At 40.9% G+C, this 14,765-nt stretch overlaps 1 protein-coding gene across 1 annotated transcript in view; it reads left to right on the top strand.

The window, feature by feature from the left end:
- Window positions 1-14,765, top strand: part of LOC105493528 (protein tyrosine phosphatase non-receptor type 14) — a 204,198-nt gene that overhangs the window by 88,471 nt on the left and 100,962 nt on the right. Inside the window, exon 3 of the mRNA XM_011761226.3 lies at window positions 11,054-11,223. Coding sequence (XP_011759528.2) covers window positions 11,054-11,223 — 170 coding nt within the window. The remainder of the gene's footprint in view (window positions 1-11,053; window positions 11,224-14,765) is intronic.

Raw genomic sequence — 14,765 nt, 5'->3', positions numbered from 1 at the left:
ATGGGTTAAGTAGTTACAAGTATAGGCATTGGAATTTGGTCTTGGGTTCAGCTTACTCTTCTGTCATTTATTAGCTGGGTGACAATGGAAAAGTTACCGAATCTTTCGAGGCATAAGTTTCCTACCTATAAAATGGGAATAATAATGCTTACTTCATAGGGCTGTTGTAAATATTAAAAGAGTTCCTGTATGGAAAATATATAGTGCTGCGTTTAATAATTTATAATTGTTCAAATTTGAGAGTCTTAATAAACAACTTTAAAAAAACCCATTTTTTGTTAAAGAAAATATTGAACATCTTGTGCCAGACACTTTTTTAGAACTTGGTGAAATGAAGATAAATAAGGTACAATTTTACCTTCAAGACATGCACACAACAGTAGGGGAGTCCAGCCTTTAAATAAACAGTGAATATTGAATGTGGTCCGAGCTAAAATAGAATGCAGGGGTAGGCCCAAAAGGCGATGGCTGTCCTTAGTGTTGTGCAGTGCGCAGTCCAGCCCACTGAACACTGCAGTCTTGCTGGTGAGAGAGAAAGAGTTGATGGAAAATGAACAAAGCCTTCACTCTGAACCAAGACTTGAAGGATATGTTTGAATCCAGCAGGTAGAAAAGAAGGCCATATCGTCTTTAGTGTGGGGAACTGGATTATCAAAGATTCAAGGATGTGAAAGAGCAGCCAACATTTTGGGGGCTGAGAAGGCATCGCTCCAAATCACCAGGTCAAGCTAGAGTTTATAACGAATGGTGTGTGGAGATGTGTATGGTAATAATGGCTTTCAACAGACTATTGTTTTTCTCAGTGAGAAGGCAAAAGTCAACCCTGGGTCATCCCACAACTACCTTATCGCAAAGAATAAAGCAGTGCAGTGCCAAGTGTGTGTATAGTGTGATTGACATTCCGTTGCTGAGGTGGGGTTTGCGTTTAATACCGACTTTATTTTGACATGCCCTAATGGGTGCATCCGCATTCGACCAAATCACTTTCTTTTTGAATTTTGTGCTTTCCTTCCATGACAGACAACATTGAAGTTGTGCCCTTTTGTGAATCAATCCTCTAGATACTCCTGAATTAAAGGATCAGATAGAGTAATCTGATACTTTTCTTCCTTTGCACAAACACATCTTAAAGAAGAATGCATCCTCCACCCAAAAGCAGAAGTAAGAGGAGGTGAACACAGGGTCTGATCCTCATACCTTGAATTTGTATTTGGGTCATTTTTCAGAGAGAGCCAATGCTGCTTTAGAGGAGAAGGTGACAACCAATCTAAGATATGAGAAAAAGTTTAGTCTTTTTTTTGGGAGGGGTGTTGGGGCCTAACTCTATTGCACAAGATGGAGTGCAGTGGCATGATCATGGCTCATTCAGCCTCCACCTCCTGGCTCAAGTGATCTTCCTGCCTTGGTCTCCCAAAGTGCTGGGATTACAGGTGTGAGCCACACACCCAGCCAAAATGTATTTAATCTTTTTTTTTTTTTTTTTTCAATTGAGATAGGGTCTTGCTCTATTGCCCAGACTGGAGTGCAGTGGTACGATCATGACTTACTACAGCTTCAAGCTCATGGGCTCAAGTGATCCTCCCACCTCAGCCTCCCAAGTGGCTGAGACTACAGGCACATGCCACCATGCCCAGCAAATTTTTAATTTTTTTTGTACGGATGGGATCTCACTCTATTGCCCAGGCTGGTCTCAAACTCCTGGGCTCAAACGATCCTCCCGCCTCAGCCTCCCAAAGTGCTGGGATTATGGATGTGAGACACTGTGCCCAGGTCAATATGTTTAGCCTTTATGAAGACTTAGAAACTAGATTATGGTGGATATTTGGCTTTGCCATTAGAAGTAGTTTGAGTATATCATAAATTTTGTAATAGCTTTATATTAGGAAAGGATGTATGGTAGATTAAACTTTTTTTGATTAAATTTTTTATTTACATTAATTGTTTTGCCACTATATTTTATTAGATCATTTTTAATAGACTTTATTTTTAGTTTTAAGACTTTGATTTCTTAGAGCACTTTTAGATTCACAGTAAAATTGAGAGGAAGGTACAGAGAATTTCCATATACCCCTGGCCCCATGCATGTACATCCTCCTTCACTATCAACATCACTCCCAGAGTGGCACATTTGTTATGATTATTGAACCTACATTGACACATCATTATCACCCAGAGTCCAGAGTTTACATTAGGGCTTATTTTTGGTATTGTACATTCTATAGATTTGGACAAATGTGATATGCTCCTATTTAACATGGCATTCAGAAGGGCCCAAGCCTGGTTCCTATTGTCAGCAAACAGTCATGTCTGGGAAAGCTGAATGTGATAGGGTCCCTGCTCCCAGAAACCAGATATAGTCTTTGCTCCTAGAGTTTAGAGAACAGGACAAACAAGAAACAAGGCAAAGGGAATGGCTTATGCTGAGGTACAGAAACAGGAAAGAACATGGAATTTTCAGGGAAAGGCGAAATTCAGTTTGCACTGATGTGTGTGTGTGTGTGTGTGTGTGTTGGAATTTTCTGGGAGAGGCAGAGTTCAGCTTGCACTGATCTGTGTGTGTGGCAGGGGGGAGGGTATTTTCAGGGAAAGGCAGAGTTCAGTTTGTTCGCACTGGTGTGTGTGTTGTGTGTGTGGTGTGTGTGTGTGTGTGTGTGTGTGTGAAAGGGGTCATGAAGGGAAGAGGGTACAGGAGGAAGGGCAGGACGGAGTCTGCTTTTGCAGGGTTTGCTGTGTCTGCCTAGGGAGTTTTAGCTAGATCTATAGGACAGTATTTCTAAAATAAGTTACAAAGGGTAATTACCACCTTTTGATTGTATGTACTCTGCTGAGCAGTTTCCATATATCAGCTCGTGTAGTCCTCATAACGAGTCTGTGATGCATCCCTACCCTTGTTGTTGCTATCTTACAGATGGGGAGGCTACAGCATAGGGTGACCTGCCCACAGTCACTGGGCTGGCAAGTTGTGAGGCCGGTTCAAACCCTGGCAGGCTGACACCACTGTTCCAGTTCCCGGGGATGTGTAGTAGGGGAACAGGGAGCATGGTAAAATGCTTTGGGAAATACTCTCTCCTCAATTCTATAGTAAAAGAAAGAAAATGGTGGTCCAGTAAGTGTTTCACGGTTGTCTTAGCCTTCCAGAAAATGCTCTTTTGAACTATGTGGGGAATAAAACACTGCTGTGGAGTATAAGTCATCAGAGGACTCCAAGGAGGAGCATGACATGGTTACCTTGCATGTTAGGTAAAGAACTCAGTAGTAGGAAAGAGTGGGGTTCGGCCAGACACAGTGGCTCACTCCTGTAATCCCAGCACTTTGGGAGGCGGAGGCAGGTGGATCACAAGGTCAGGAGATCGAGACCATCCTGGCCAACATGGTGAAACCCTGTCCCTCCTAAAATACAAAACTTAGCTGGGCGTGGTGGCACATGCCTGTAATCCCAGCTACTCGGGAGGCTGAGGCAGGAGAATCGCTTGAACCAAGGAGTTGGAGGTTGCAGTGAACCAAGATTGCGCCACTGCACTCTAGCCCGGTGACAGAGTGAGACACTGTCTCAACAAAAAAAGGAAAGAAAGAAAAGAGGGGATCAGCTGGGTGCGATGGCTCACGCCTGTAATCCCAGCACTTTGGGAGACTGAGGTGGGTGGATTGCCCGAGGTGAGGAGTTCGAGACCAGCCTGGCCAACATAGTGAAACCCCATCTCTACTAAAAATACAAAAATTACCCAGGCATGGTGGCATGCGCCTGTAATCCCAGCCACTCAAGAGGCTGAGGCATGAGAATCACTTGAATCTGGGAGGTGGAAGTTGCAGTGAGGCGAGATTGAGATTGCGCCATTGCACTCCAGCCTGGGTGACAGAGCGAGACTCTGTCTCAAAAGAAAGAAGAAAAGAGTGGGGATCAGAAGGGAGGGACAGGAGGAACAGAGATGCCGGTGAGCACAATTGTAAACCTGGCAAGAGGTCATGAGGTGAACTGGTTAGGAAAAATGTGTTTTCAGTTGTTTTAAAAATGAAGAAAAAATCAGGGATAAATTGCTGCTTGGGAGCTCTATTAACAAAGACATGCCCAAGATATAGGAAGCTCAGAAAAATCAGAATTCTATTAATGTCATTATAATATATCTGGATCAGTGGGTTTAACCCTTTTCTCCAAATCTTCGGTGGAACATGGATGTGTAAATGGAGCTGGGTCTTTTACAGAGGAAATGGGATATCTGGAGCCCTATCTCAGTTTGAAAATAACTAGCCTAGGTTAAGGGAAAAAGAGCTAAAACAATGGTGCCTTATGACTAATTATCACAGTTTAAAAAAGAAGTACATGGAAACACAGCAGAGTTTAGTGGCTAGGAATGTCAGCTTGGACCAAACTGCTTGAGTTTGAATCCTGGTTCTTCCATTTACTAGCTATGTAAACTTAGATAGCTACTGAAGTACCCTGTGCCTCAGTTTTCTCATCTGTAAAATGGAAATGGTAATAGTAGCCAGCTCTACAAATTGTTGGGAGGATTCAAAGTGTTAGTTTTTCATAGTTGCCTCAGTATCACAGTTGCCTAGCATAGGGAGCACTCAATATGGCTGCTTTCTTTGCAAGACACCACACAAGCTATCCAGCCTCTGCCATGACACTTCCAGAGACTGGGCTGTCACCCTTTTGTAAGTCTGCTTGTTCCATTGTTAGATGACTTTAATTATTAGAAACTGGGGCCAGGCGTGGTAGCTCACAACTATAGTCCTGATACTGGGAGGCCAAGATGGAGGGTCACATGAGCTCAGGGGTTCAAGACCAGCCTGGGCAACATAGTGAGATCCATCTCTACAAAAAAAAAATTAGCCAAGCATGGTGATGCATGCCTGTAGTCCCAGCTACTTGGGAGTCTGAGGCAGGAGGATCCCTTGAGCCTGGGAGAACGAGGCTGCAATGAGCTATTAACATACCACTGCACTCCAGTCTGGGTGACAGAGCACATCTCAATCTCTTTCTCGATATAGATATAGATAGATATAGATACAGATACAGATAGATATATATGAAACTGTGATCTTATGTTGAATTAAAATAGCAAAGTCTTTCAGTTCCTCAAATAGCTAGGATTAATTTAAGGTTGTGCTGTCCAATATGGTAGCCACATGTGGTTATGGAACACGTGAAATGTGGCTATTTTGAACTGAAATGCGTGGTAAGTGTGAAAACACATCAGAGTTTGAAGACATAGTATGAGAAAACTAAAATACTCATTAATTATATTTATGTACAGGTTGCAATGATATTTTGACATGTTTCAAATAATATTTATTAAAAGTAAGTTCACTTTTTGGTACTTTTAAAATGTGGCTTCTAGAAGATTTAAAATTAAATATGTAGCTCACATTTTATTTCTGCTAAACAGTGCTATTCTGAGAAAGGCAAAGGGGGCATTTAATAGTAATAGTGAGTGTAAACATTCTAATAAAATGTAAAAATATGCTAGACTAACCTTGGCTCTACTTTTAACAAGTGGAAGAAGGGTAAATGATATAACAAAGGCACCTGAGATACCCTTCGCTTCACTGGTAAAACCTATTTGCGGTAGAGAACTGCTGTGGGGAAATCCAGCGCTCTGGAGAATGGTGACTTTCATAACTCTCGGCTGTCTCCTAAGGCTAAGCTTAAGAGCCTTGGTTTTTAAAAGAGCATAAAAAAGTTTTAAAAACCAAACTATAATCATTTCAAAGAGTAAGTCCTTATCCTCTAATTTATCCCTTTTTTCTTTTGCAAATTTATATTTCGATCTTTACTAAAAGCAGTTTTACCCAAAGCTATCACTACAGTAGAAATTTTCCACATTTTGCTATTTTCATAATGACTAGAGATTAGAAAGATTAAGAAATTTAACTTGCATTTCCTATTATCACATAAAAGTTAACTTACATGAAGAAGATTTCTGTGGTTTGATTTCATGCTAATCTTTTGGCAATTAATAATTTATGTGGGATTTGGGGGGTACTCAATTAAATGGAACACATCATGCCCTGGCAGATAATAGTGGAATTCTGCTGTATTTTATAGCTTGTTTAATCACATCAGTATATATGTGTATTTGCAAAGGATTAAACTAATCAATACTGATTAAGAATCAACTGAAGAGTAGACTGCTGGGGGAGATTTCTCATGTTTAAGTTTTGTATTGCTTTTTGTCTTTGTAAAAATGACAATGTGAAACATTATTAGCTTAATGTCAGCCCTAGAATGTAATGGCACTGGCATCTCCATTTTCTAGGTATAGAGATTGTACGTGAACTATTCGCCAGTCTTAACTTGTATGTCTTCATCTTTCTGTGTATTCTAGGTGAGTTGTGCAGTCTCAGAAGAGTAGTTTTTCTTGGCTATGGGACTCTCTTCTTGGGTCTGTGTTATTCTGCGGTTTCTTTTCCTGTACTTTTACAAAGAGATTGGCTAGGAAAATGAAGAGGGTGCAGTTGTTAATTATAGATGTGTCAGTTATAGAAATCTCAGACCTACCCAGAGTAGAGGTTGATTAAGCACAAGTTCTTTTCCACTGTTATCCAGCTGATGTACGGTGGCTTATTTTCCAAAGCCATTGGAATGTAATTGCATGAAGTGCCATTTCAGAGTCTGCTTATAGTCATCTTTTGAAGTATTTTCCATGCCTCAGTGAAACTGTTCGTGCTTGTATGATATGTAATTCATATATTTTATGTGGAAGCACACCAACTGTTTCTTAATTTACAGCTGAAATACTGGGTAAGATAGGCAACCTATTAAAACTTAATGCAAGATACTTTAAACTTTTGCTTCTGGATGAGTAACTCTTCAAAATACTTGAGATAAGATCATGGCTTTAATCCTTGGTAATTGCCAAGACTGCATCTAAACCTCTTAAAAATAGCATTAAAGTCTGTGCCATTGGTCACAAAACTGGAAAAACAAAACCCTCAAAAAATATTTCCCTTTTAATAACTAATGTGGGGGATTATACCATCTCTATACAAATAAATGAACAAGCAAATCAAAAGTATCCCAAAGTATTTTTTAATAGACTTTCTTTCTTTAGAGCAGTTTTAGGTTCACAGCAAGGTTGAGCAGAAGGTATAGAGAGTTCCCATATGCCCCCGTCCCCAAAACTACTTTTAAGGGCCCTTAGTCTCAGAATCTTTCCATAATACCAAAAGGTGGACATTTTGACACTATAGTATCCACATACCAATCTGCCACTGAAGAAACTAGCCGATTTTTTAGTATGTACTTAAATGTATGTTTCCTGTGTTAAAATGCAATTCCCCAAACCAAATAAATGAGGAAGCTGCTCACATAAAAATGACATTTTAGTGCGGCTTTACTTGGTTTCATTGTAGTGCATTTTTTGTAACTGGTTCAGAGATGTGGTTCCTGTCCCTGAGGACTGGTTCTTCTGTCTTCTTTTCTCATCATTGCAGTAAACTTTTTGCAGAACTCATGGCACCAGAGCTGTGTGTTCTAGTTTTCTTAAGAAAACTAGAGCAATAAAATGGGGATTCATACCTCTCCCAGAGGAGGTATCATGAGGATTAAACGAGCCTGGCTTACTCTTTGTGCCTGAGATATAAACAGAACACATATTTCAGGCATTTACTCAGGTAATATGGTGGGATCCTCTTTGAGTCATGGAGAAGGTGGTTTCTGTTTGCAATCATCCACCATGCTTTCTTCAACCATGTGGCAATGTTTAGCAGCTAAGCTCAGCTTTCAAAATTGAGCTAGAGTTTAAATTGGCAAGTGAACCACGAACCAGCCTGGTGGGGTCTCAGCTGGGCTTGACAGGATTAGTAGTTCCTTGGATAATACACAGGAAGTTGATTGGTGCACATGCTAGTTGAAATGAGAGCCTAGGCTGTGATTCCATTTCCTGTGAGGCACTGTGTAGACGTGGGAGAATAAACGTGTGCTGTATTGTACTTTTGAGGCAGGGTCTTTCTACTCCAGAGTAGGCAGATAGCTAGAGGAAGAACGGGAGGAGAAGGGTGGGAATGCAAAAAGTTACTTTGGGCATAGCTTCAAAAGTTAGGGTGGGGATGGGGATCTCAGAAATGGACTGTTCTTCTTGTTAGAGGACCAAATTTGACAGTTTTAAAGTTAGGATGTTCTGGCTGTGAGTATGTACAAACTCTGTCCTTCAGATTACCTGTCTCCCCCAATTCTGCCCTGCACTGGACACCCCATTTCTTCAGTAGTTATGTAATTATTTCACTGGATAATTACCTGGTGAGTCACTCTGAAATATTCTGTGTCCTCTGAAAGGTGCTGTACCACAGCAGTGATGAATTTATGCCATGAATTAGGTTTTTCCATTAGAAGTGGTTTACTTTGTTATTTAGAGCTCTGGCTCAAGATTATTGCCTTACTGTTGTTTCTCTTGTACCTCATCATCCTCCTTCTCAACATACCCATATGCGTGTATGTACAGGAGTATGTGTATGTGCAGCTGCAGTGTGCATTTTGTGTGTGTTTTGTGTGTGCACATACATGTTCGTGTGTGTGTACTCCATGGAATAGTCTTTCTCTGAGGGTTTTCTGGGGTGGAGGTCAGGTCTGGTTTAATGATCTGGATGGATAGGAATGAGAAAAGGAAATTTAAAATAGCTTTCGAGGCACAGATAGACACAAATAAAAATTTTAACCGTTTTTCAAAATCGATTGTATAACATTTATGCAGTTACTGTGGCCCTCTATAATTTGAATATTACTAATTTGAATGAAGTGTGGACTATAAAAATATCTCCCAAATGTCACAACTGCTTTTAGTGAAAGATGATAAATCATAGTTAGCCTGTTAAGCATTTGTGAAGCTTGCCCTGTTTCTCCACTCATGCTATAAAAAGGGCTCTTTTCCAGCTTTAATAATTGCTGTATATCATGTTAATTACACATATTACCTAATTTATTGTATGGAGACTCACTCCCAGGCATCCAAAATGCCATGGAATACCCTCATACAGCCCTGTATTCCATACAGGAATTCAGTATAATGCAGAACTACTTTGGACCCTTTTCAGATAAATGTCTTGAACTGAGTACCCAAATGACTTCACGTTTAGGGTAGCTTAAGCCTACATCATAGATCTCAGAGGATAGCGTCAGAGTGATGTTCCAGTGTCCCATTACCACCTATCATGAGAGCCTCAAAGTCTTAGTGGAGGTATAGCTTTGTGATTTTTATTTCCTTACATCTTTTAAATATTTACGTTATTCATAGATGTTCCCGCTTCTACCTTTGCCTGCTTTTTCTCATTGACTCCCAGATAACCTGTTTCCTAATTCTGTGGTTCACGGAGATGTCAGTAGTGCTGATGAAAAAGATTCATGAGGTTTACCTGCTTTCATTTACTGATGATGATGGCGGTGGCAGTGGTGCGGATGGTGGTAACAGGGGTAGTAGTCCTGCAGCTGCAGCAGCAATGGAAGGTACCACTTGTGAATTAGTAACTTACCGAGTGCCAGGCAGGTAATCGACAGGCATTATCTCATTTATACTTCTCAGAGCCTGTGGGTGAAAGTTGTAACCATCATCCCCATTTTACAGAGGAGAAAACTGTGAGAGTCTAGAAGGCATTTCAATGACTTGTGTAAAGTTACTGAGACAGAGCAAAAGGTGGGAGATGGACTGACTTCGAAGTCTGTTTTCTTTCTGTTCAGCCACATTTCATTTCCTCTATCTCATCACTCAGGTTGGAACAGCTAATGGACTCACTGGAGCTAGGAAATGAATAATAGGGGCAGAATTCATCCAAGTAAGTTTGTCTCAGTTGATGGAAATATAACCTTGGCTCTGGTTGTTGACATTTTGTTGCTCAAGAAATGCATGGATTTCTGATGTGAACTTGTCCTTTGGAACATCGTGGGGGAAAGCTGATCAAATCATTACCCCCATCTCAAAGTAAATCCATTTAAAATATCTTTAAAGCATCTGAGTCTGCAGCTCTATGTAGGCAAGGGCACGTCTGATTTTCTGGTAAAGTCAGAGTCAAAACTTCATGAGAGATTTTGGTGGAGCTGTGGCAGGATTGATCTGTGGTAATGCTGAGGTGGCAGCCAGCTGGAGTGGGAACATCGGCATAAGAATGCCTTTGGAAATTAAACATTGTAATGAAAACATTCTTTTGAAGGCAGGTTTCCAGGTGTGCTGTAAACCATTCTAGGCTATAATTGAAATATAAAAGAATCTTCAAAAGCAGTGATCTATTTTTTGGTGATTGTTGTGCTAATCCTGAAATCCTAGCATGAATTAATATAAAAGATGGGATTGGGTGCATAAAAGTACCTGTTTTAATCATTTAGCATGTTGTTCAAAACCAAACTGGTTTAGGCTTCAAGTCTAAGGGTGAAAATCTCACTTTCATCTAACAAATCCCACCATAATCTGCCAAGAGCAGCCACCAGGGGCTCCTGCGGCAGCTGTGAAGAGGCGATCCTTCCTCTCTCAAAGCTTGATATGGGGAGAGATTTGCTGCAGTTCGTGTATAATAAAGTGGAAGAGGATGATACTTTTTAAAGCACACGAAAAGAGTGAATAAATTCTCGGTTAAAATCTGGTACTGTATGAAAATATTCTACAGTGCAGAAGCTTTCAGTTGGCAGGCGGTTTTGTCTTAGGAACTGAGTAATAAGTTACGTTGCAGCAGGTGCAAGAGCGGTGCTGGTCTTTGCCAGTGTGCTCCATGTGAGATCATGAAGCAGGCAGCAGGCACACAGAAAAGGCAGTCTTCAGATATCAGGGGAAAAGTCAGCACTGTCCCTTCCCTGCGCGACTCTCCTTTACCTCACATGGGCCCATGGGTATCAACAAGCACAAACAGTAGTCATGAGTAGGGATAATGCATCTGGATGCTCCATGTACGTTACAGTAGTGTGTGGTTGTGGTCTTTTTAAATTTGTCCCAAAGTCAGATGTCAAAGCTGGATCTTGTATAGGGGCTGGGGAACCCAAGGTGGGATAGAGCATGCTGGAGTCTCGTTTCGTGTGTGGCCTTGGGATGCTTGTGGTGAGCATGAACTGATGCTGTTTTACCCTTTTATCTAGACACACTACTTTGGCCTTTGGTTTCTCAGCAAGAGCCAGCAAGCACGATGGGTGGAGCTGGAAAAACCGCTGAAGAAACATCTGGACAAATTCGCTAATGAGCCTCTGCTTTTCTTTGGAGTCATGTTCTATGTGCCAAATGTGTCATGGCTTCAGCAAGAGGCCACAAGGTAGGTACATTTTCCCCCTGTGTGCCATATAAGGGTGTTGACTAACTGTGAAGCTTCCAATGAAGTAGATGAGCTGGTTGATTTAGGGGTGTGTGGGTGTGGGTGCGGGTGTGTGGTGGGGGAGAGGTTAAAATAGTTGGGGGTTGTTTACTCATTGCCTTGCAGCTTTAGACTTTTGGTTGAATCCATGTAGCTAACTCCAGCTGTTTTCTGTAATGCTGGTAAGGCAGTAGGGATCCTGAGCCAGGCAGAATTTCATCTCTAACAGCATGGAAATACTCATTGGAGACTGTGAGTAAAATAGGCATGCAAGAATTTAATAAAAAGGTAATCACCTGGCCAGGCGTGGTGGCCCATGCCTGTAATCTCAACACTTTGGGAAGCTGAGGTGGGAGCATAGCTTGAGGCCAAGAGTTCGAGACCAGCCTGGGCAGCATAGCGAGACCCTGTCTCTACAAAAAGAAAAAAATATAAAAATTAGCTGGGCATGGTGTCTTGTGCTTTTGGTTCCAGCTCCTCAGGACACTGAGGTTGGAAGATCACTTGAGCCCAAAAGTTCAAGGCTGCAGTGAGCCGTGATCATGCCACTGTACTCCAGCCTGGGCAACAGAGTGAGACCCTGTCTCAAAAAAAAAAAAAAAAAAAAAGAAAAGAAAAAAAAAGAAAAGGAAAAAAAAAATGAATTCTGTTTTGTCCACCCTTTTCCTAAAAGTATCCCAAAACAAAATGTAGTATCAGACTTCAAATTTGAAGATTGGAAAGGTAACTGAAAGTGGGAGTAAAGTTAAGGAGGAAAATGTTGCGAGAGCAAGAGTTTTGATGGTTGTCCCTACTAAATAGGAGGAGACAAGAAGCCAGCAGTAGAGGGGAGAACCAGGTATTGTTCCCACCCAGCTACTCAGTGTCTGCTTTAGCTTGGAGAAATCGCGTGCTGCCTTTGAAATGATGTTTTCCCCTCTCATCTGTAAAGTGAGGGATTTGTGTAAGTTGATAAAGCATGTTCAGTGAGTGGAATAAGTGCATTTTTTTGTGTGTTAGTATAGTTGATTTATTGGTAAGAGTTTTCCATTAAAATACCTGGGAAGTCTCCTCATCAAATGGGTATTTCTTGTAGGAAAAGGAATCACATAAACCCTTTGCTTTTTGCCTTTTACCCGGACCTTGTCATTCTGAATGCTTGGGAAGCAATGCGGGGACATGCTTTGAAGAAGGAAGAGTATTCTAACTGATTTTTGTGTATTTTTTAGAATTTAAATTTCTGATATAAGGATGCACTTGAAAATTTTAAGTATATTTTAAGGCAATATCCTGCTTTTTTTTTTTTTTTTTAAATTTGAGACAGAGTCTTGCTCTGTCACCCAGGCTGAAGTGCAGTGGCATGATCTTGGCTTACTGCAGCCTCCACCTCCCAGGTTCAAGCGATTCTCGTGCCTCAGCCTCCCGAGTGACTGGGATTATAGGCGCTTGCCACCACACCTGGCTAATTTTTGTATTTATAGTAGAGATAGGGTTTTACCATGTTGACCAGGGTGGTCTTGAACTCCTGACCTCAAATGATCTGCCCACCTTGGCCTCCCAAAGTGTTGGGATGGCAGGCGTGAGCCACTGCGCCCGGCCTCTGCTTTCTTTCTTTAATTTGGCTTATTTGTTTTTATTTACTTATTTATTTTGAGACAGTGTCTTGCTCTGTCACCCATACTGGAGTGCAGTGGCCCAATCATGGTTCACTGCAGCCACAAACTCCAGGCCCCCGCAATCTGCCTGCCTCAGCCTCCTGAGTAGCTGGGACTACAGGCATGTGCCACCAAGCCTGGCTCAATTTTTTTCTAATTTCGTAGAGATGAAGTCTCGCTGTATTTCCCAGGCTGGCTTGAACTCCTGGCCTCAGGTGATCCTTCTACCTTGGCCTCCCAAAGTGCTGGGATGACAGGCATGAGCCACCTTGTGTCTTCTTTTTTTCACTTGCTTTCCTTTTTAAAAAGAAAAATCAAAAGCTATTGTAAATACATGGCGTAATTGCAAACAGAGGCTGTGAGTTAGCTTACAGCCTGATCCAGAAAACCTAGTGTTCAGTCTTTCATGTGATAGACATTTAAAGCACTGTTTGTTGCATACCATTGTTCCCTGTTTTCAAGTTAATTCACATATCTAAGTTCTTCCTGTACAAGAAATTATTAACTCCTCAAAATGTGATGATTTCCGTTGGTTTTTGCATCCTCCTTGAGTACTTTACACGGTGCTAGGAACACAGCATTAAGTTAATAAATACTTGCTGATTCTTGGCTCTCGGCCATTAAGTGCAAGATAATGAGTGATGAGGGTGAAACATGGACTAGAAGTTAGTGCATCTTGAAAAAAGTTCCGTCTGTAAGAAAAGTGAAGTATTGTTAGTCTAGACAGACCTATCCTGTAAGGCCTATTGGTGAGAAAGAGCAGTTGAAATAAAGAGGGACTCAGAAATTATGCTTTATGAAGTTAAAAGAAAAAGGTTGTTTAAGCTTAGAAAAATTAAGTCTTACAAGGGCACAGTAGTAGCTGCCTTTAGATATTCACAGACTCTTGTAGGATGGGGAATTCTTTGTCAGCTCTGGAGCACGAAATTAGGGTCTAAGTAAGTGAAGTCCAAGGAGCCAAAGAACTTTGACTGTTTGGCTCAATGTAGGAATACAGTTTCTAATAACTAAGCCATCTAAAAAGGGAACAAGACTTACAAAAGGGTGAGAGCACTGGTCTCGGTGAAAGTTGTTGTGTGGACTAGGTAGCCTATGTGGTATCCTGTAGAGGGAACCACCATATTGGGTAGGATGTTGGAATAGATCAGTGGTTCTCAAAAGACCAGGGCCTGCTATATCATAGTTACCTGGAGCACTTATTATAAATATGATTCTAGAGCCGTACCAGAAGTCTGGTTGTAATATCTAGGGCTGAATATCAAGAGGATGTTATTGTTTAAAATGAATAGTATCCTCTGGTGTTTCTGACACTCACCCAGCCTCAGGAATCAATGAATCAGTTAATCTCTAAAACTCTTTACAGTTTTAGATTTTCCAGGGAAATAAACTTAATGCTGCATTGTTTGACTGTCAATATTTGCATTCATAGACTAAAACAAAAGGTATTTAAATTTCAAAGAGGGACGTAGAGAGTAAAAAGTTTTGGTAGTGGTGGTTATTAAGTGTGGGATTTAGGAAGGACTTTTCTTTTTCCTTTAGAATTTCTTTTTGCTTAGTTAGCCTGGTTTATTTCAGATGAAGGTTAATAAGGAGGAAAAGAAGTGTTTTCCAACACAGGATTTTGAAGCAAACTGTGCTGCTGACATTTGATCAGAAAAACTAACAAAAAATTTTAAACTTTGAAAGATATTTTTAGATTTAAGCACTGGAACTAGATTATATAGATTTCAGGTCTAACCAACTCTTTATGGCAAAGAATGCTGAAAGTTAGGAGTTGGATTAGCATGCAGCATTTTGTTTGTGCGTGAGTGTGTGTGTATGTTTGCAGCATTACAGAAATTTTTGTTGCCTCCAAGGGGCCCTAAAACT

Source organism: Macaca nemestrina, chromosome 1 (assembly GCF_043159975.1).
Source record: "Macaca nemestrina isolate mMacNem1 chromosome 1, mMacNem.hap1, whole genome shotgun sequence".
Classification (NCBI taxonomy): Eukaryota; Metazoa; Chordata; class Mammalia; order Primates; family Cercopithecidae; genus Macaca; species Macaca nemestrina.
The sequence above is the reverse complement of the archived record's forward strand: the minus strand, read 5'-3'. Positions and strand labels throughout refer to the sequence as shown.